This window comes from Mobula birostris, chromosome 22, assembly GCF_030028105.1.
Source record: "Mobula birostris isolate sMobBir1 chromosome 22, sMobBir1.hap1, whole genome shotgun sequence".
NCBI lineage: Eukaryota > Metazoa > Chordata > Chondrichthyes > Myliobatiformes > Myliobatidae > Mobula > Mobula birostris.
In genome coordinates this window covers 44,605,991-44,628,028 of record NC_092391.1, presented here as the reverse complement: position 1 = coordinate 44,628,028, position 22,038 = coordinate 44,605,991, and the positions used below count along the sequence as shown (strand labels likewise).

Sequence of the window (22,038 nt, the reverse complement as noted above, 5' to 3'; positions counted from 1 at the left end):
ACAACCTTGTGCTTACTACAAATATCTGCTATCTCCTTACAAATTTACTCCTCCAATTCTCGCTCCCCATTTGGTGGTCTATAATACACCCCTATAAGTGTTACTACATCTTTCCCATTCTTCAATTCCACCCAAATAGCCTCCCTAGATGAGCCCTCTAATCAATCCCGCCAGAGCACCACTGTAATATTTTCTCTGACAAGCAATGCAACACCTCCCCCTCTTGCCCCCCCCCCCGATTCTATCACACCTGAAGCAATGAAGTCCAGGAATATTTAGTTGCCAATCACACCCCTCCTGCAACCATGTTTCACTAATAGCTACAACATCGTACTTCCAGGTGTCAATCCATGCTCTAAGCTCATCCACCTTTCTTACAATGCTCCTGGCATTAAAATAAATGCATTTAACAAATCTTCCAGCTCTTACTCTCTGTTTATCACTAATGGTGCAAACAACTTTACCATCTCCTTTTTCTTCCTTCTCCCCTACATCTGTTCCTACACTCTGGTTCCCCTCCCCCCTTACACATGAGAAAAAGGACCAATAACCAAACCTGTGTCCCCACTGGTTGATGTTCTGCCTCAATTCCACCATCCCACATTCCAAAATCCTTTGTACTTCTGCCTGGAAAATACACAGGGCCACGACGTCTTGTGGCTGAGTGCTGCAGCTGGTGGAACCGGGACCTCACAGCACTGGAGATCCAGATTCAGTCCTGATCTTGGAAATAACCTGTCTGGTGTTTACACATTCTCTGTGACCGCACGGGTTACCTCTGGGTTCTCTGTTTCCCCCCTACATCCCAAAGAACACAGGTTAGTACGTCAATTGCCAGTATAAATTGCCCCTAGAATGTAAGTAAATGGCAGTTTCTATGGGAGAGTTGAAGAGAGTGTGGAGAAAATAAAACGGGATGGACACAGGATTAGTGTAAATGGGGAGTTGATGTTCAGAGTGGATTCAGAGGGTCAAAGGACCTGTTTCCATGCTGCTTCAGTCTACAACTCTAGGTGTGGACTTAGATGACAGAAAATGTCACGGTCTCAGCTGTCCCTCCCGTTTATTCCTCATGTTTTCCTAATTCCCTTTTCCCCGTGTTTTTCCTGCTCCCGGACTTCCTGATTGCGGCGCACCTGAATCTCATCTAACCTGCAGCATAAATACCCTGGCTTTCCATCCACTCATCACCAGATCGTTGCTTCAGCCAGTGTGGTAGTTCACATTCTAGGCCGCTTAGAGCTGTGTACTCTAAGTTTTGTTTCGGCGCTGTTGTTTGCCTGTGTTAACTCTGTCTCTCTGGTGTCAACAGGAGCATTGCATGCCGCCAGCCTTCCCGTTCATCCTCCTGCCTGCCGTTCTCCTCCAGCCACGCTCACACCCTTGTCTGCATCCCTGCTCTGCCTCGTCCCACCGCCCACCTACACTCTCCGCTGGCTCAGTGATTAAATGCCGCGCTCTCACCGCAGCGACCCAGGTTCGTCCCCTGGTCAAGCCTCGCTCACTCCTGGGCTTTCCTCTGCCTAATCCTCACTCCCCTGCCTTCCCTGCAACCATTAATAAACACTCATCAGATTACTCTCCCTCCGTGTCAGTGTCCTGCGTTTGGGTTCACCCGTTCCTTGCAATATAGAATCCTTCAAGTAAAAACATTTCTCAGTACGTTGACCATTCATCAATGGAACTAAGTTAGGAAACTCACTACGCAACTTTGCAGTTTGTCTTCTTTCGCTCATTGAATTGACATCCTTCATATACATGAGGAGTAAAAATCTTTGATTGTTTGTCAGTCTTTGTAATTTTTCATTGTTTCTATTGTATTTCTTTGTTATACTGTGAATCCTGTGAGATAATGTATCTCAGGGTAGTATATGGTGATATACAAGTACTTTGATAATAAATTCATTTTGAACTTTGATTTTACACTGAAACTTTAATTGCCAGTTCCGGTCCCAGCAGGTACAAAACACTGCCTCTGTGCTTAAGGTGTAGGAAGACACGAGACTTGCTACATCGTCTCTGGGATTACTCAGTATTCACTGTGAAACGATAGATCTGAGATTAGTGGTTTGTTTGCAGGAATTCACTGTAATGCACCTAGCTTGTGATGCAGCACCTCCGATCTGTGCACTCTCCTGCCCAGAGTCTGTCGTTGCTGCAGTGGCCTCATTACCCACCTCGGAAATCCACAGACTGAAGTGGAGTCGAGTCATCCCTGACCGCAGGGGAGACGCCCGAGGATCAATTGGAAGAGACTCTACAGAGATGCTGTCCAAGTTGCATGCCATCTTGGACAATGTCTCCCATCCACTACATAACATACTCGTTGGGCACAGGAATACATTCAGCCAGAGACTCATTCCACCGAGATGCAACACAGAACGTCATAGGAAGTCATTTCTGCCTGTGGCCATCAAAGTTTACAACTCCTCCCTTGGAGGGTCAGACACCCTGAGCCAATAGGCTGGTCCTGGACTTATTTCCTGGCATAATTTACATATTACTATTTAATTATTTATGGTTTTATTACTATTTAATTATTTATGGTGCAACTGTAACGAAAACCAATTTCCCCCGGGATCAATAAAGATGACTATGACTACTATGAGAGTGATCCATGATACAGCTGGCCTTCAGGTAGACATTGAGCAGCTGATAAAACCGAGTAAAAACAAAACAAATTTCACAGTATATATCAGTAATAACAAACCTGACTTTGATTCTGACTTGGTACACATCAATGGACACAAAATACACCAGCTAGCCAGAATGAGTGTTTAATCTATCGTTTGTTATACCAGTTTATGAAACACTATACAATTTAAAAGAACAATTCTCTCTTGAGCTCCAAACAGAACATAATTTTTAGTGTTTGTTTTATTAAAACAGAGGATTCCATTTCATTCATTCACAGGGTTTCATATACAGATTGTACTTCTAAGGCATGTACCCACAGAAGGGTCAAGTTCAGAAAGGCACCTGGGCAGCCATTACACAGTACATTAACATGCCAGCCACATGATTTACTGACAAAACTTTCATACTTATTCATTTTACAATCCCTGAGGTTCTGTATATTGAAATAATCACAGATCGTTTGCAAAATCAGATACCTGAAGTCTTTCAGACATCGCAACGCACACAAAATGCTGGAGGAACTCAGCAGGTCAGGTAGCATCTATGGAAATGATGAAAAAGTCGATGTTTCAGGCTGAGACCCTTCGTCAGTACCTGCTGAGAAACGTCGACTGTTTACTCATTTCCACAGATGCTGCCAGACCTGCTGAGTTACTCCAGCATCGTCCATTGCTTTCAGACCTGTTGAGTTCCTCCAGCATTTTGCGTGTTGTTTTCTGACCTGTTGAGTTCCTCCAGCATTTTGTGTGCGTTGCTTTGGATTTGCAGCATCTGCAGATTTTCTTGTGTCTGTAGGCTTTCAGACTTCAGTCACTTGGCCCTTTTATATTTTCTCTCAGCTGGATTCACTCCAAAACATGATGCAAAGATCTGATAGGTGTTAAACATCTGTGAAAATATACCTTTGGTGAACACAATCGTTACAGTTTAAAAGTTGCCCCTCTCACTGTCAGGCAGAGGATCAGATAGACATTGGACCAGGTTAGCAGCTGTGGGATGAGGGTGAGTGAAAGAGCAGAGTAATATTTCTTCAAAACCCAGTCTGTTCTGTGCTCAGGAGGAGCAGCATCAAACGTCCTTCAGCCAGCTCAGGATTTGTGGCACGTAGTACGTGATGATGATGTCTGCACCTGCAAAATCCACACAGAAGAAACCACACATCAGAGGGAAAGCTACACCCAGCAGGAGCTGTTGTCCGTGCACACTTCCAGTGGACAGAGGGTGGGGTACCAATGGGACCATCTTTGGGTGAATGACCAGCGAACGTACACTGGAATCAGGGTAGCTTAATATGGACTTGCATTTAATTATACACCAACACTTCAAGAACATTCAGGGCAGTCTCCACAGAGCCCCTTAACCAAAGCCAATTACTCCCCTCAAACACCCAAGTTAAGGCAGCCCCCTACATGGAGTCCCCCACAACACAGGGCTGTACTGCCCATAGGAAACCCATTCCAGGTGCAGCCTGGGGCAGTCCCCACTGAAAACCAATAGGAGACTGTTCCGTCAGGGCTTCCTACCGAATGAAGGTGGCCAATACCCAACATCAGCAGGGCCAATCATATTCAGACTGCTCCTCATATAGAGCTCCAGATCGGTTCACCTTCAATGCACACCAGAATGTCCGATTGTAGCCATCCCTGACAAGTCATGCAGTCACCATAACAACCTGGAACGTCCGGATTGGGATGATCCCTACTGCAACGCTCTGACTAGAATGACCTCCACAACAATGCAACACACACAAATGGCTTGGGGAACTCAGCAGGCCAGGCAGCACCTATGGAAAAGAGGACACAGTCGAGGTTTCAGGCCGAGATCCGTCCATCATCAGGACTGGAAAGAAACAGAAGACTTCTCTTTCTTTCCAGTTCCGAAGAAGTCTCGTTTACTCTTTTCCACAGATGCTTCCTGGCCTGCTGACTTCCCCTAGCATTTTGTGTGTGTTGCTTTGGATTTCCAGCATCTGCAGACTTGCTCGTGTTTGGAGTCCACATCAATGGTCCACTGCACCAGTCCCCAGAAACCAGCAGAGGCAATAAGAGTGAAATAATTGATAAGGGTGACCAGCTTACGCCTTTGCACTGTTGGCGCAAAACAACAAATTTCACATCATACAGGACAGTAATTACAACCTGATTGTGTTTTAGTGCTTTCAGTCAGCAGTCACATCAAAGGAAGAAGTAGGATGGGGTGAATAGAGTTGGTTAACAATGGGGAACAGTGACTAACGGTGCACTGCTAGGGCACACGATCTGTCGAGGTAGTCGGCTGAGCTTTGAGAAGGATGCAGAGTGACTGGTGTGAAGTTGAGGTAGAGTTGGTGTAGATAGATAAACTGAACGGGCAAGCAGACAGTGAGGGATTGAAAGATGTTGATGTACAGGGGGACCTTAGTGTGTTAGTTTGCCCATGACTGAAAGTCTCACCAAGGAACAATCACCAGTAGACTGGTACACAAAACAACTGAAAATTGGGTATCCCCACACAAAGAATAGAGACTGAAGTAAAATTTAAACAGAGTGATTCTGAAATGGCAGATAATTGCTGACAGGATGACCCATTTGAGGCATTCCCCAGACATAAGCCCAACTCAGGGCAATTCCCAGTGAAAAAAACTCCACCTGGGGTAATCCCTATGGAATCCCCTTCTCACACATAGTGTAAGGCTCATACACTACCCACACACAGCGTCAGATTTACCCCCTCCCCACACACAGCGTCAGACTCGTCCCCTCCCCTCACACAGTGTCAGACTGGTCCCCTCCCCACACACACTGTCAGACACGTCCCCTCCCCTCACACAGCGTCAGACTCGTCCCCTCCCCCACACACAGTGTCAGACACGTCCCCTCCCCCCACACACAGTGTCAGCCACGTACCCTCCCCTCACATAGCGTCAGACACGTCCCCTCCCCTCACAGCGTCAGACTCGTCCCCTCCTCTCACACAGTGTCAGACACATCCCCTCCCCCCACACACAGTGTCAGCCACGTCCCCTCCCCTCACATAGTGTCAGACATGTCCCCTCCCCTCACAGCTCAGACTCGTCCCCTCCCCTCACACATTGTCAGACATGTCCCCTCCCCTCAGTGTCAGATACGTCCCCTCCCCTCACACTGTCAGACACATCCCCTCACCCACACAGCGTCAGACTCGTTCCCTCCCCCCGCACACTGTCAGACACGTCCCTCCCCTCACATAGCGTCAGACTCGTCCCCTCACACAGCGTCAGACTGTCAGACTCGTTCCCTCCCCTCACACAGTGTCAGACTGGTCCCCTCCCCACACACACTGTCAGACACGTCCCCTCCCCTCACACACAGTGTCAGACTGGTCCCCTCCCCCACACACAGTGTGAGACTCGTCCCCTCCCCCCACACACAGTGTCAGACACGTCCCCTCCCCTCAGTGTCAGACACGTCCCCTCCCCTCACACTGTCAGACACATCCCCTCACCCACACAGCGTCAGACTCGTTCCCTCCCCCACACACTGTCAGACACGTCCCCTCCCCACACACACTGTCAGACACGTCCCTCCCCTCACATAGCGTCAGACTCGTCCCCTCACACAGCGTCAGACTGTCCGACTCGTCCCCTCCCCCACACACGGTCAGATTTACCCCCTTCCCCACACACACTGTCAGACTCGTCCCCTCCCCACACACACGGTCAGACACGTCCCCTCCCCACACACTGCGTCAGACACGTCCCCTCCCCCACATACACTTTCAGACTCGTCCCCTCCCCACACACACGGTCAGACACGTCCCCTCCCCACACACTGCGTCAGACACGTCCCCTCCCCCACATACACTTTCAGACTCGTCCCCTCCCCACACACAGTGTCAGACTCGTCCCCTCCCCCACACACAGTGTCAGACATGTCCCCTCTCCTCACACAGCGTCAGACACGTCCCCTCCCCCACATACACTTTCAGACTCGTCCCCTCCCCACACACAGTGTCAGACTCGTCCCCTCCCCCACACACAGTGTCAGACATGTCCCCTCTCCACACACAGTGTCAGACATGTCCCCTCTCCTCACACAGCGTCAGACACGTCCCCTCCCCTCACAGAGTCAGACACGTCCCCTCCCCACACAGAGTGCGACTCGTGCCACAGAAGTGACAATTGACGAAGGTGTACAGGAAATCCAAACCCTTTCAATCACATTCCCACTACCCCGTCACCCACCATCAACAGAGGTTAATCATCAAATATGCTGGAAACATTTAGCAAGTCAGATTACAGCCGTACATGGACCAAAATAATTTGTTTCGAATCGAAGGCTTTTCTCTCATATTTAAAACTAACTTGCTTTTTCTCTCTTTCCCAGTTCTGAATGGACTCAGAGCTGTAAGCCTAACTCTGCTTCTGTTCCCACTGATGCTTCCAGCATTTTTATTTTTTGTTTCAGACTGCAATCTGCAATCCTCTGATCTTCAGTCAACATCCTGGAGTTCACCACAAATGCAACTGGGCCAGCCACAGTGGTTACACTAGCAGATCAAAGGCTGGGTAGTCACCAGGCAGAAGGCGGTAGAGAACACTGCCACCTTGCCTGCATGGGAGCAGCTTCAGCAGTACAACTCGATGCCCATCCAGGACAAGGGCAGCTGGTGCACTGAACCATGCCCAGGGTGACACCCACAAAGCACCATCACCATCTGGAAATACGTGCGTGCCCTCTATTGTTGTTGGCTCTAAATCCAGAACTCTGTGCAACAGTGTCACGGGAGCCCCTTCATCAGATGGACCAAAATCATGGCAACAGCTCACTGCCACTCTTCTGGAGGTGGGCCATAAATGCAGGCAACCTCCCACCCCTGAAATGACTAAGGAAAGCACCCCTGAGGGGGTGACCTCCTGAAGAAGATGGTCACACCCAGGGTCAACCGCAGTGAAACACTCTCCCTTGTTCCTTGGGGAAATCCACTGTTTGCTTCCTCCCCTGACCCAGCCAAATCATTCACCAAGTCTCTTCCCAAATCCCAGGACCATCCCTGCTCTCCTTCTGGGGTGAACACCCACAGAATTCTCCACAGCAAAATAAGAGATTGAAAAGCTGCCCGGTGGGGATGGAGTGAGAGTCGCTTCTGTCTCCAAAAGCATCGCGTGTGTGATCGGGAAGAAGGCAGAGCTGCCCTGGCTCCTGATCTGGGTATAATTTGACAGGCTATGGTTCAGTTTCATACACACTTGGCAAATCTCAGTTTCAAGAATTTGATTGGGAGTGTCTTCTTTCCAAATCACGTCCACGAACCTGGGTCATGAAATTGCCATCAGTGGTGGGTGTGGGCAGATTGGCCGTGTGTGTGTGATGACCCCATATCTATGTAACCAGTCACCACTGTTGTCCAAGTTCTCAGACAGAGTGACTGCTTTTCCTTTTCAGAGACACCAGACCGTGATCCAACAGCATTTGGTGCCTTCAGAGAGGGAACTGGAGATTTATATCAGTGATGTGCAAGTGGAACAGGTCAAAAGCTTTAAGTTCCTCGGGGTCAATATCACAAATGACCTGACTTGGTCCAACCAAGCAGAGTTCACTGCCAAGAAGGCCCACCAGGACCTTTACTTCCTGAGAAAACTAAAGAAATTTGGCCTGTCCCCTAAAACCCTCACTAATTTTTATAGATGCTCCGTAGAAAGTAGTCTTCTAAGGTGCATCACAACCTGGTATGGAAGTTGTCCTGTCCAAGACCAAAAGAAGCTGCAGAAGATTGTGAACACAGCCCAGCACATCACACAAACTAATCTTCCGTCCTTGGACTCACTTTACACCGCACGCTGTCGGAGCAGTGCTGCCAGGATAATCAAGGACACGACCCACCCAGCCAACGCACTTTTCATCCCTCTTCCCGCCAGGAGAAGGCTCAGGAGCTTGAAGACTCGTAAGGCCAGATTTGGGAACAGCTTCGTTCCAACTGTGATAAGGCTGCTGAACGGATCCTGACCCAGATCTGGGCCGTAGCCTCCAAATATCCGGACCTGCCTCTCGGTTGTTTTGCACTACCTTACTTTCCCGTTTCTATTTTCTATTTATGATTCATAATTTAAATTTTTAATATTTACTATCGATTGGTACTCCAGGCGCAGAATCAAATATCGCTGTGATGATTGTACGCTCTAGTATCAATTGTTTGGCGACAATAAAGTAAAGATCTCAGGGCCACCCACCCAGAACTGTCCACCGTACAGCAGACAACTTTTACTTTGCACTGGAAAGTTAGTCTGACAGCTATAGAAACGGCGCAGTAGGAACACCTCCGCCGTCGGATTTCTGAATGGTTCATGATTCGCTACCTCACTATTCCTTCTTCGCACAATTTAGTTATTTTTTAAATCATAATTTATATAAATTTTTAATGTCTTGAACTGTACTGCCACCACAAAATAACAACTTTCATGAAATATGAGTGATTTTGAACCTGATTTCTGATTGTCCTTTTTAAAGAGCTACAGGTAATAAAAAAAAATCATTTCCAGTACAACCACAAGCAGCCAAGTGGCCTCCTGCATCACAAGTGATGTTGTTGTTCATTGAATACCCAGTCCCTCACACACCTCAGCAGACACCGAGCTTTCTCTCTCCAATGCCCTAGTTCACACACTGATGCAGAGTAGAGAAGGGGACCACATTGACTGCCCCAGTACTGAAATGCTCCGTGTAAACTCACAACATGGTCAGATCCAGCAGCACATGTGTACAAATGGTGTCTGACCCACCTGCCCAGGATTATCAAAGACAGGCTATTCTTGGGTATAATAGGCTTCATCATGATCACCGGTTGGTGCACGACATACTGATGCATTGCTGGGACCCTGCCTGGTGCCAGGTGCGAGACAATGGAAGAAGTGCTTAGTTAGGTGAAGAGTACTACCTGCCCTCCTGAAGCTGGTCAGCGCCTCCATCACGGCTGTCTTTAGATTGAAAGCTCCAGCTTGGGCACCATGCCACAGCATTGCAAACTCTCCAGAGACGTGGTAAATCGCTAGCGGGTGACAGGGGTACTGAAGGGAAGGTAGGAGAGAGAACAAGTGAGTGAGTGAGAGAGAGGATGAATAAATCATTGACAAGGGTTGCTCAGTTCAAACAAAAGTTACATTCTAATACAAACTGCTATCAAACAAATGTTACATTCTAATACAACCCGCTATCTTCCCTCAGACTTTGTCTCACTAAGTTTCAGCTTTCTGCAGGCAACAAATAGGCTATCAGAATGTACTTATTGTCAGTACCTGTAATAATTCTCAAGTGCAAAGATGGAACAAGTGGAAACAGCCGATGGGAACCTGGAATGAAAGTTGTGATGAATCTTCACAGTGATGGGGTGAATGAGCTGATATGACAGCCTACCTCTATTGCTCCTACAACAGAGAGGAGAGGATTGCTCTGCACCAGTAGGAAAGCACACACGATCTCTCCGTCAACACCGACACTTAGATCAAAGTCAGGTCTGCACACCTTATTCCAACTCAGTCATAAAGAGCTCGCTGGCAGCAGCCACCCTCAGCTGCTTACTTTTTGCACAAAATTGCTCCCCCCTCCCCCCCCACCTCTTCAAGCTCCATGGGCAGAGGGAACCAAAACCCACTTACTTTGTTCTTCACCTCTCGGACAACGTCCAGGTAAGGCATACCGGGCTTGACCATCAGCATGTCCGCCCCCTCACGCACATCACGGTCCTGCAGCAGGGTGGCAAACAGTGTCACTTCAAGTCATCGTTTACAAGGAGCAGTCACACTTATGACTATCAGCAGGCATTTGCTGTGCGCAATCTCCTGACTCTGAGAGCAAAAGAAGAACATGTCCTAGTCTGCACCAGAGATTACTGAGTATGATGAAATGGACCCTCAATCTCACAATGACCCTTATGACCTTGTTGCCTATTGTTTACCTGCACTGTACTTTCTGTGTAACACCGTTATTATTTTACCCTGTCCAACCTCAGTGCACTGTCGTAATGAATTGATTTGCATGGACGGAATTGCAAGGTAAGTTTTTCCACTGTGCCTTGCTACGTGTGACAGTAATAACCAATTTACAATCCGAATCTGCCGGCAGGGAGAGGGAGTGCACCAGGCAATCAGAGCTGCCCTGAAAGACATGGTGGGCTGCTTGCCAGCTCAACTCATTATCATCATGGTCTTTCCATGACCAGGATGGATCTTGGCAAATTTTTCTACAGAAGTGGTTTGCCATTGTCTTCTTCTGGGCAGTGTCTTTACAAGATGGGTGACCCCAGCCATTATCAATACTCTTCAGAGGTTGTCGCCTGGCGTCATTGTCACTTAACCAGGGCTTGTGATACGCACCAGCTGCTCATACGACCATCCACCACCTGATACCATGGCTTCGCGTGACCTTGACCGGGGAGCTAAGCAGGTGCTACACCTAGCCCAAGGGTTACCTATAGGGTAGCAGAGGGAAGCAGCGCCTTACACCTCCTTTGGCAGAGAAGTATGTCCACCCCTCACCAACTACATTTGTGCAACGGAATAGTTAACCCACACCACATGGCAGCACAGTTCTTTCACTGGGGAAGGATGTACCCTGCACCTGACAACCCTCCCTACCGAAGCATACTACTGTACTCTGCAGTTAATTGTGACCGAGACTGGCATGGGCTGCGGTTTATTGCCTAACCTGTCATGAAGATGCTCCCAGTGTTTGCAGGATGCAGCAGATCTAAGTCTACATACTGTGGCTGTGGAAGAACTTAAGACTATTTGGATATGTAGGGGTTAACCTAAGAGCTTGTGAATGCTCTTAAAATTCAGCTAAAGTCCTTGCTTTTAGAATTTAGCTGAAAGACCTTGATAATGTCTAAAGAAAAATGTTATGGCGCCACATTTATACAATGCTGTTGTTTGTTGAAATTTAGGCCAAGTTCAAAGTCATGCTGTTTGTTACACTCTAGGCCCAAGTTCACAGTCAAGCAATATTATTGTTAAGTGCTTTTAGTCACGTACGCTGTGTCTATATAATGAAGCGTGTCTGAAAGCTAACCAGAGCCTCTGAACACCGCTTTTAGGAAAGGAGGCTCTCCATGATATCACATATAAATAAAGCCCTTTAGTCGGAAACAGTCCTCCGAGTCGGCCTAGTTTGTTCTGTCTGCTGCTCCCGAGATGTTTCCGCAACAGCGGCTCAGTGGAGGGTCCCAGCGTGCTGACTGCTCACACACTGCAGGCTTTCACTTACCACAGCTCGGATAGCGAGTCCCCTGGCGCCCGGAGGCAGCTGGTAGCACTTGCGATCTCCAAAAGCTGGCTTTGACTGGGCAGCGTCTCTGATGGGGGAAGGACACGAATCACACAACCACCAGTTCCAACCTGCACAAAAGGCCCATGTTCCTCTATCCTTTTTAATACATCCAGCTTACTTCACCCTCCGCTCCCCACCCCCCAAAAACGTGTCAAGCAATTGTTTCCCGCAGTCCCCGTGGCACCAAACTCCACACCGATGGTTAAAGACAAGAACAGCCAACACTGGGAGTTCGGGCAGCAGCTGTGCCAACATTCCTCACCTCATTGCTGCCGCTCAGTCTGCAGGGAGATTACTGCATTTCCTACTTCTGTTTCAGATTTGCAGAGTCTGCAGAATTTTTGCTCCAATTCCTCCTCAATTAGATCTTTGAACTGGCACCGTCCACCCTAACACTCACTTGCTCACCCTAAACACTCAGGCTTTGCTGCATCGACACAGTTATCCACAGCACCACGCAAAACAGGGACAGGTTGGTACTGAGTGGGCAAGTGTATCTATACTTTTTACGGAGGGTGGGGTTGGTGCAAGTGGGGGAGGAGGGTCGATGGCTCTGCTACTGCTTGCATGTGGGAGGGGTTGCATTGGGGATCTGATGCTTCTGACATTCATTCTTTGGGGCTTTTTTTGTTTTGTGCATGTCTGTGAAGAGTAAGAATTTCAGGTTGCATACTGTATACAGTCTCCTGACATTAAATTGAAGAATCTGGCTGATCAACCCTGTGTCAGTCAGTGAACTCACCGGAAAGGTCCATAGAAACAGGAAGCAAACTTTGCACTGTAGCTCATCACTGAAACCTGGTGGAAAGATTAAACTCAGGTTGAAAATCTGACAAAATTCAAGCGCATTTTATTTCAAACTCCCATCACCTAGTTCCCAGCCCCACCCACCCCAATATAAAATCTCCACATTCCAATCACCACTTCCCTGTATCACCAGGGCAGCAAGGTTCGGCCCTCAATCTGTGTGGAACAATGTTGTTGCCTGGAATTGTCGGAGGGGTGTAGGCTGAGCTAGGCTGAGTGCGTGAGAGTGGGGACAAACTAACAGGAAGTGTAGTTTCCAGTTGCTGAGTTAACTACAGTGGCGGGTCAACAGTGCAAGCTGTTGATTGTAAGGTGCAGCTCGGAGAGACGAGCCCCACGAATCTCCTGGTGACCGGCTGAGAACCCACGGCCAACTCGGTGAAGCAGTGCTGAATCTCGTATCTCAGCTCGATACAAGAGAGATTGCAGATGCTGGAAGTCTGGAGCAACACACACAAAAAACGGGGGAGCTCAGTGGGTCAGGCAGAACGCGTGGAGGGAAACGGACAGTCGATGTTTCGGGTTAAGAAACGCTGGAAGTCCATTCCCCCCCCCCCATAGGTGCTGCCTAACCCGCTAACCAGCAGGATGTGTGTTGTATCTCAATGACATGTTCAGAGCAGGTGGAGAGAGGAATCAACATTTCAGACCAACCAGTTTATACTCTAACGTTTGAATATTGCAAAAAAACAACTGCAGGAGGAAGTCAGTGGATCAAGTGACATCTGTAGAAGGAAGTGAACAGTCAACATTTCTATATTTTCCACTTGAAACACTGACTGTCTACTTCCCTCAAGAGGCACTGTCTGACCCAGAGTTCCTCCACAGAGCTTGTTTTCATCCCAGACTCCAGCATCTGTGGTTTCATTTTAAGATTGTACCACCTGGAGAGAACTCTCAGAATGACAGCTAGCCGTAAAGTGAACAAACAGTTCAGGAAGTACCAGTATTTCTGATGAAGGCCCTTTAACCTGTTTCCCCTTCCATAGCTGCTGTCTCAGCTGCTGAGCGTTTCCAGTACTGCCTACTTTTAGATCAGCTTTCCTGCACTGATCTTCATTGATAACTCTACACCAAGCTCCGAGCTGGCTGCAAAGTAAAACAGCTTTACCTTGTTTCCCAGATCATTGGAGGTGAGAGCCTGCTTTATGGATCCAACTCTGCCATCCATCATATCCGAGGGAGCTACAATATGGCATCCTGAAACGAGAGTGGCCATCATTTCTTAGAAACCCCTCGGGCATTTGGCAAAAAGGTTTTCCACACATCTAGGAATTTCATTGCTGCCTCCCCCACCCTCCCACAAGTTTGATCTAACAGACAAAGGAATTCCTTCTGAGCATCGTGGTGAAATAACATAAAGTGCTCAAAGCTGCCTGGGCACTGAGGAAGGAATGTACATAGAGTCAGTGGATTAAATTCTAATCCAAGCTCATTCAATTAACTAACATGAGTGTTGCTGACTACGCATCTCTAAGCAACAGTTTAGTTAACACATTCCATAAATGATAGAACTGAGTACAATAGTTTTATTCCCATTGAGAATTGGATTAAGGCTGTCTAATTTCATGACATTTACTTGTCCAGTCTGGGTGAATTCATACCTGGCCCCGAGGACACTGTGTCAGCTTCCTGTGACAACTGGGAGACTTTTGGTCTCAAGTTGCCAGGGGTCAAGGCAGGGTTCTAGATGTATCAATCCTAATGCAAGAGGAGGAACTGAAATTCCATGAACTGGTTGGATTGTTACAGGTGGATCTTTTATTTTCCTGTAACTTCCAACCATTTTCTCTACAATTTAAAGTTAAGGATATAATTACCACCAAACCCTTTTAACTGCATTACCAAATGACCACTGAATTTGGATGACTAATGTCAGAGTAGATTTCACACTGTGACAAGCAGTAATCTAATCTCCTTTACAAGTTCAGTCCTAAATCTCCCATCGGTAATGTCTCAGAATTCACAATCTGTCACACACTATTTTTCTATAACCTATGGGGGGGGGGGTAAGTTCTGAACCCCCCTCCCCCTACATCCTCTAATATGCTCTTTAAAACCTCTCTCTGGATCTGGTTCTAATACAGTAACTCATTTCTCTTGTTGTCATATTGTGTTTGACCACATTCTTAGGGAGCAGCCAATGGTGTTTCAGCTCGTGCTGGTATTTGTGTCCCTCCCAGTAACATCCCCACCCCACCCCAAGTTATTGGAAATATATGGCAGGTCAAGGCCTCTTTTTCAATACAAGGGAGAGTTTCTTTCCCCGAGGCCAGTGAATATTTTGAATTCTCTACTCAAGACAGCTGAACTGCTGTGATTAAGTAAATTCAGGGCCAAGACAGATTTTTGGTTAACTGACACAGAGAAAGGAAAAATAGGTAATTTTCAGGTTGGCAGATTGTAATCAGGACTGGAACATCAATTATTTACAACCTATATTAACAATTTAGACAGATATACAATATTTCAGATGATACAGAATTAGGTAACAAAGGGAAGGATAAGGATACAGAACATGAACAAATTAATTGGGGAAAGCAATGTCAGATTTTATATAACAGAGAACACGTGAAGTTATCTATTGGAAATTATTAGGGAGGAACAGAACACATTGGGAGGAACTCTGGTGCAGGGTTCCCGACTGACCACCCTTGGAATCCCCTGGGATATAGCTGCTGTCAAGACAGAACAGGAAAGGTCACGGTTGATCTCTGGGATGAGGGGATTGTTTTAGGGTTGATCTAACATGCTCTGGAGTTTTGAAGAAAACAAAGGGGAGTTGGAAGTGTAGATGCTCTGACAGAGTTTTCCTCACTGGGGTCCTAGAACTTGGGACACATTCTCATGATACAAAATTGGCTACTCATCTTGGCAATATGGGCGAATTTCTTCTCAAAGGTCAGTAAATCTTTGGAATTTCTACCCCAGATGGTGGCTGAGACTAAGTACATTCAAGGCTGGGGTTGACTTTTGGGTTCCAGATGAATGAGGGATAATGGGTGCCAAACAGGATAGCAGAGATGTGACCAACTATCAGATCAGTCACAATCAGTAGAACAGACTTGAAGGGCTGAATGGCCTCCTGCTCCCGTCGGTTATGTTCGTGTATCAGGGAGCATCTGTGGACCGTGAACAACCATTAAGTGTCAAAAATGTTTCACCAGACCACATTGTTCTGACGAAACATTATTCATAATTTAGTCAGGGATTTAAGACTCAGATTACTGCTTGTTGAGCAGCTGTGACTGCACAGAATTAACCACAAAGTAAATGACTTGTACCCTCAAAACCAATCTCACCATCTCACTGGGTCAACCCGTTGCAAGGTCACTTTGCATTCTGACTATGTAGCTGAACACCACTGCATGCTGGGTTACACAGTTGATTTTCGGTTGATTTTTGGACTGCTACTGGATCAAAACTGAACAACAATGGAAGACGTTTCCAGGTCCCCTTGATCCATCAGCCTTTGTCACTTTAAATATATAGCTTTTGGAAAAGTTCCAGCTCCTGAATTTTGTGCTCACCTGCCTTGGCGTAAGCCAGTGCCACCTCTGCCAGCCGATGGCAGCTGGCTTCATTGTTCAATGTTCCATCCTCTCGGAGGATCCCTAGAGAAGAAGACCAAGAGCCATTAACCCCTGGCATTGTGCCCTTTACCTCCATTGCCGGAGATGTATCCCTCAACAGCTGGCTGCCAGTGAGATACTGGTGTGAGGGAGAGCACCACTGAGGCAACAGGAACCTTGTGGAAGGAGATGGCTGCAGTTGTGCCTATCACAGGCGGTCCCTGACCCCAGTGCCTCCCAGCACTGTCACTGAGCCTGATACCCCAACCCCAGCACATCAGCCAAGATTAATGATCAGCATCAGAGCATTGCGGGCAAGACCGGCATTTATTGCCCATGCCGAACTGCCCTGAAAAGGTAACAGTGAGGCCCCCGCCTGACCTGGACGATGCGCCCGTGCCATTGTTGGGATGGACATTCCAGGATTTACACCCGGCGATAATTCAGGAGCTGTGACATATTTCCAGGTCAAATGGACGTTCAGCGGTAGGATTGGATTTGATGGGCCAGTTTCTACACCGTGATCTCAATGATGGCGCGTGAACTGGAGGAACCCGCATGTGGTGGCGTTTCCTTGACCTGCTACCCTTGCCCTTCTTGGGGGTACAGGCTCCCAGTTTGGGAGGTGCTGGTGGAATGCCCCGGGCAAGTTAACCGCAATGCATTTTGTGGGTGAAGTGGTGGAGGGATAAACGTCGAGAACAAATGAACACTGTTGGGTGTCAGTCAACCAGGTCACTTTATCCAGGATGGCATCAAGCTTTTCGATAGGTGTTGGCACTGCAATCTTCGAGGAAAGTGGAAAGTCTTTCATCACACACCTTTCAAGTGATGGAAAGGCGATGGGATGTCAGGAGGTGAGTCACTTGCTGCAGGATACCAGCCCGTGACCTACACTTACAGCCATGATAACCATGTGGCTGGTCTAGGTGGCTCCTGGTCAATGGATGTTAATGGTGGGTTTTTCAGTAACGGTAGTGCCATGGAAGGTCAAGGGGAGGTGATTAAGATTCCTTGTTGGAAGCAGACATTGCCTGATATCTTGTAAAGATCCAGTGGAAGTTCTGGACCTGAGTTGGGTCCCTTCCTCCTCAAAACATTTCAACTCACTACTCCAGCTGTCACTTACATGTGGTTTGGCTCAGACACAGATCCAACTCCGGTTATTGGAGTCAGACTGACTCATCCTGTGCGTTATGACTGGTTGCACTGTGGTCTGGTACGGCAATTTGAATATGCATGAACATAAAAAGCTGCAGAGAACACAGTGTTTTCCAGTTAATTAGGACACATCGGGACCAGTACATTTTGGCCCAATTAAGCAGTTGCTCCAATTAACTGAAGTTTCATGGAAATAGTTAAAAAGGTATTAAAAAAACTACCATTTAAAAGAGTAACAAATTATGTATTGAAATGAAATGTGCAATAAATCAAAACACTACCAAAGCTACTACAGTACTATAAAACTGTGTATTAGTTTATTAGTTTCTAATAGTTACCAGCAGAGAAATTCTGTGTAAGGGGTGTCCATGAACGGGTAGCACTTTTATTGAAGGGGCTTGTCCAGTCCATTCTGTCAGCTCACTCACCTCTGTTTCTCACCAGACACCCGCCTCTCACACATGGCTCCAAGTGGCTGCTTGCTTGTGATGGCGGCCACCCCCTCCTGCTGCACGGCCTCAACAGGGGGGGTTAAACCAGGTGAGGGTAGCCAGCTGATCTCATACCCCGGTGAGACGGGGACATGCCTGTCCTAGCCCCTGAAGTCAGCTCTGGTGGACTGGGCGGATGAGATCAACAGTGAGATCCAACAACCAGGAAGGCGGCTCCACGATGTTTTGTGGAGAGCGAAGGGCACGACAAGGCACAGAAGGAGTCACTGTCATCCACTGCAGCCAAGGAAGACCTCAGTTTGGGATGACTACACGTACTTCCAAGGTTGCCCCAGGACAACGGCTTCTCCATTTTAACAACTCCCTCACACAGGTTTCACTGTCATCAGATAAGACAGACAGCCAACGTGCTGCCGTGTTCTTTTGATTGATGGCAAATGAACTAAATTAGTGCAGACACTGAGTGCTTTCATACAAGGCTCTCGACGACTGCATCCTCCAAATCTTCATTTCCATTTTAACGATCAAGATGATTGTCGATACCTTCAAATTCTCCATAGTTCCTAACTTGTTGAAGAAGTGAAATCATTTTCTTTTCACTCTTGGTGTTTTTGGCATCTCCGAGCCTGAATGCTTGAAACCGCAGTGAGGAAAACAGTTCTGAGTTGTCTTACTGCTTACTTATCGACCACTATCAGTGACTAAAATCACTGCTTTTTGAACACAAATGCACACAACTGACACAATTTAAGAATTATTTGTTCTGAGTGCAGTGTAGTGTCTAACAGCCACACAAGTTCACCCGACTGACACTAGCTAGAAACTGTTTGGCAACAGTCTCCTGTCCCAATTAAGCGGCATAGTATCCAAAATAAACGAAGAGAATCCAGGCTATTTTCTCGATGAACTTTTATTCTTTAAGAGTCATTCCAAATCAGCAGCTGCCCCGATGAACTGGTTGACCAATTAACCCGAATCCGCTATAGTTCACTCAGCCCAATACGTCATGGCAAATTGCTCCCCGCTATTGGCAGTATCTACAGGAGGCACTGCAGAAGGCAATATCTATCACCACAGATCCCCACCATCTGGGCCATGCCATCTTCTCACAGCCACCATCAGGAAAGAATGTCAGGAAGCTGGAGACACATAACACCATTCAAGAACAGCTACTTCCCTTCAATCAGTCAGTTCCTGAACCAACTGAAACAAGCCTAACCACTACAGGTTTAGCAATGTTATGACGGCTTGGATCACTCTGCACTAAAGTGAACCTTGCTTTTTATAGCTCTAATGGTGTTCTTTCTTGTGAAATGTGCACATAATTTATATGTAATTACGTTTTTGTTATGATGCTACATCCCACGATGCTGCTTCACATAGGGTTTGCATTGCACCTGTGGACAGGACAATACTGGACCTTCACTTTGTTACTAAGAATCGGAGGGGTGGAGGGACCTGAGAAAGGAACCCCAGCTGTTTACTCACCACAATGCCCGTGATCAGTGTATGGACAGAGGCAGACATCACAGGCAATCACCAGACCTGGGAACGTGCTGCGCAGCTTCTTAACAGCCAGGATGGCTGGGGTCTCCTGCTGGTCTGCTCCAGACCCTCTTTCATCCTGTCCGAGGAAACACAGCTCAATAAAAGGCAGCAGTGGCATTCAGGAGTGACTGGCTTTAGTGTGTTGTTATCACCCGATGGAACACTTAAGCAATGTAGAATACACTTGCGGCCACGTTCAGTGAAGCTCCCTCTACACTGTCCCATCGTTTACTCCTGGGATAGGAAAAGGAGTAATATGGAGAACAAAGCTCCCTCTACACTGTCCCATCGTTTACTCCTGGGATAGGAGCAGTAGTAATATAGAGAACAAAGATCCCTCTACCCTGTCCCATTGTTTATTTCTGGGAGAGGAGCAGTAGTAATATAGAGAACAAAGCTCGCTCTACACTGTCCTGTTGTTTACTCCTGGGATAGGAACAGTAGTAATATAGAGAATGAAGCTCCCTCTACACTGTCCCGTTGTTTACTCCTGGAATAGGAGCAGTACAGTTATCTTGAGAACAAAGTTCCCTCTACATTGTCCTGTCGTTTACTCCCAGGACAGGGACAGCACAGGCAGAGATGGGATACAACTCTTTCTGTACTGTTCCATCCCACAATCTCTGAGACAGGGACAGCACAGGCTAAACAGAGGCAGATTATACTTTTTCCAGACTCCCGCAAAGTGCACTGTAATACGTCAGCGAAACAGATTGTGAGCACCAAGGAGAATGTAGCAGGCAGGCAATTAAAATGAAAAGCTATGTTGTGCCAAAATCAGACTGAGGCCGGCTTTAGACCACCACCCAATGATTTGGTGCTGCCTCAGGAAGTGACCGAGGTAACCAGCCATCATGTGACGGCACGTGAGAAAAATCATTCGGGACAGAGTCTTCATCTGACATCTTCTATCCAAAACCTCCCTGCAGCAACAAGCAGGGGCAGTAGATCAGTTTGATGCATTCAATTCTCCGTCATCAAGAAGTTGTGACAGATTCCTTGTGAAACCTTTCAGAAAATTCAAACAATCAATTTATGTGAAGATCTCAATGCCTGACCAATGTCTGAGGAAGAGATAATCTGGCTCCCTGCTCTTCCTGGGTTTGCTTCAGTGGTGTCTGACACCGTGATTGGGCTGACTGGCGATGAAGATACCTGGGATGCCCAAGGGCTGAAGGTAAATCACCCAACCCTGATTTTGGAATAATTGTGGCTGGGTCTAAATCGTGAAACTCCGTCCCCAGCAGCACTGTAATTCACCAGAAGGACTGCAGTGATCGAAGGAGGTGCCTCACACCTGCCTCAATTAGGGACATGCAATAGATACTGGCCTTGCAACTGATATCCAGATCTCTAAAACTGCACGCTAAAAAGAACAGTGATGAAGAGTGTAAAGACAGAGCCTGACTCCTGGAAAGGCAGCTCACCACTTTGAATCCTACCTTGGCAAGTTTAGCTGGAACACCAAAGATCAACACACAAGCCAGACCCTGGTCAACGAGGGGTCGCAGCATCCCTTCCAGCTTATTGACACCATACCTGGAGAGACAGACAAGACAAACAGCCTCTGTTTACACCACATCGTCACCGTACAACCATCACGCCCCAGGGAAAATGATGGAGGAAGCTGTGTAGCGTACCTGAAACGTTATAATGACCAAAAGCACAAGGCAACCCGCTTTTCCAAACAGAACTATTTCCACTTTCTCCTTGAGAGATTCTCTCTCACACGCACACAGACACACACACTGTATTGAGGTACAGTGTCAGGGAAACCAGACACGTCAGGTGTGGGGCAGCACAATAGTACAGAGGTTAGCGTAACACGTTACAGCACCAGTGATCGCAGTTCAATTCTCACCGTCCTCTGCAGGAATTCTCCCCGTGACCAACACTTCAAAGACAAACGGGCTGTGGAACTCAGACCACAAGGGCCTCTAAGCCTGCCCACCATTTAATATTATGGCTGTTCTGAGCTCGTCCAACTGTGCCATTTCTCCCTAATCTGTCAGATGCTTTAAATACTTCTAATGACCCCCCCACCCACTGGGGCAGAGAATCCCACAGGTTCACCACTGTCTGCAGGGGAGAGTTTCACCTCACTTTTAAATGACTGTCCTCTTACTCTGTTTAAAACTCTCACAGTAGTGAAAACATCCCGAGGTTCACCCCATCAGGCCTCCTATCAGTTTAGAAAATGTCTCCCCTCATCCGCCTAAACGCCAAGGAACACAAGCTCAAAAGAAACAAGTCGTCCTTGCTCAAACTGTCTCAGCCTCAATTCCAGCTCCCATCTGTCAATTCTCCCCCCAAAGCACCGAGGTAGCCTGATCGCATAACTGTAACTCTCCATCCTCCGAACTCTCCACCTGACCCCTACTCCACTGCTTCTCTGGCATTCTCACCAAAATTACGTGCAGAGTCCCAAACGCGGGTGTAACCAGTACTTTACACATGATCCCGAACCTTGTGCACTCTGGCTTGGTTAATTAAACCAATTTGACTAATGTCCTCTGAACTAACTTACCTGACTATCCTGTGACCTGTGTCTCCAGGATCCCTTCGTTCCTCACTCCCACTGTA

The 22,038-nt window shown here is 47.4% G+C and overlaps 2 protein-coding genes across 6 annotated transcripts in view; both read right to left on the bottom strand.

Annotated features, from left to right (window-relative positions):
* Nucleotides 1-3,705: 3,705 nt before the first annotated feature.
* On the bottom strand, nt 3,706-20,969 carry alad (aminolevulinate dehydratase). Its single transcript, XM_072240707.1, has 9 exons — nt 20,898-20,969; nt 19,396-19,531; nt 16,253-16,336; nt 13,834-13,922; nt 12,658-12,713; nt 11,853-11,940; nt 10,247-10,333; nt 9,529-9,658; nt 3,706-3,767 (listed from the first exon to the last, which is right to left on the bottom strand). The coding sequence occupies exons 1-9, from the start codon at nt 20,967-20,969 to the stop codon at nt 3,706-3,708; spliced, it is 804 nt and encodes a 267-aa protein (XP_072096808.1).
* Nucleotides 20,954-22,038, bottom strand: part of ndor1 (NADPH dependent diflavin oxidoreductase 1) — a 66,082-nt gene continuing 64,997 nt past the window's right edge. For all 5 annotated transcript variants that reach the window (XR_011882855.1, XM_072240575.1, XM_072240573.1 and 2 more), the window contains one exon: nt 20,954-20,994. The gene's annotated coding sequence lies outside the window, so the exon portion shown is untranslated. The remainder of the gene's footprint in view (nt 20,995-22,038) is intronic.

Bases quoted from the DNA above. Each gene is read 5' to 3' on its own strand.
- alad (XM_072240707.1), bottom strand. From the start codon at position 20,969: ATGCTGCGACCCCTCGTTGACCAGGGTCTGGCTTGTGTGTTGATCTTT. The intron at 16,337-19,395 runs GTGAGTAAACAG...CTTCTTCTCTAG, and splicing joins CACTGATCACGGGCATTGTG to GGATCCTCCGAGAGGATGGA. The intron at 9,659-10,246 runs GTAAGTGGGTTT...CCTTCCCTTCAG, and splicing joins TCCGAGAGGTGAAGAACAAA to TACCCCTGTCACCCGCTAGC.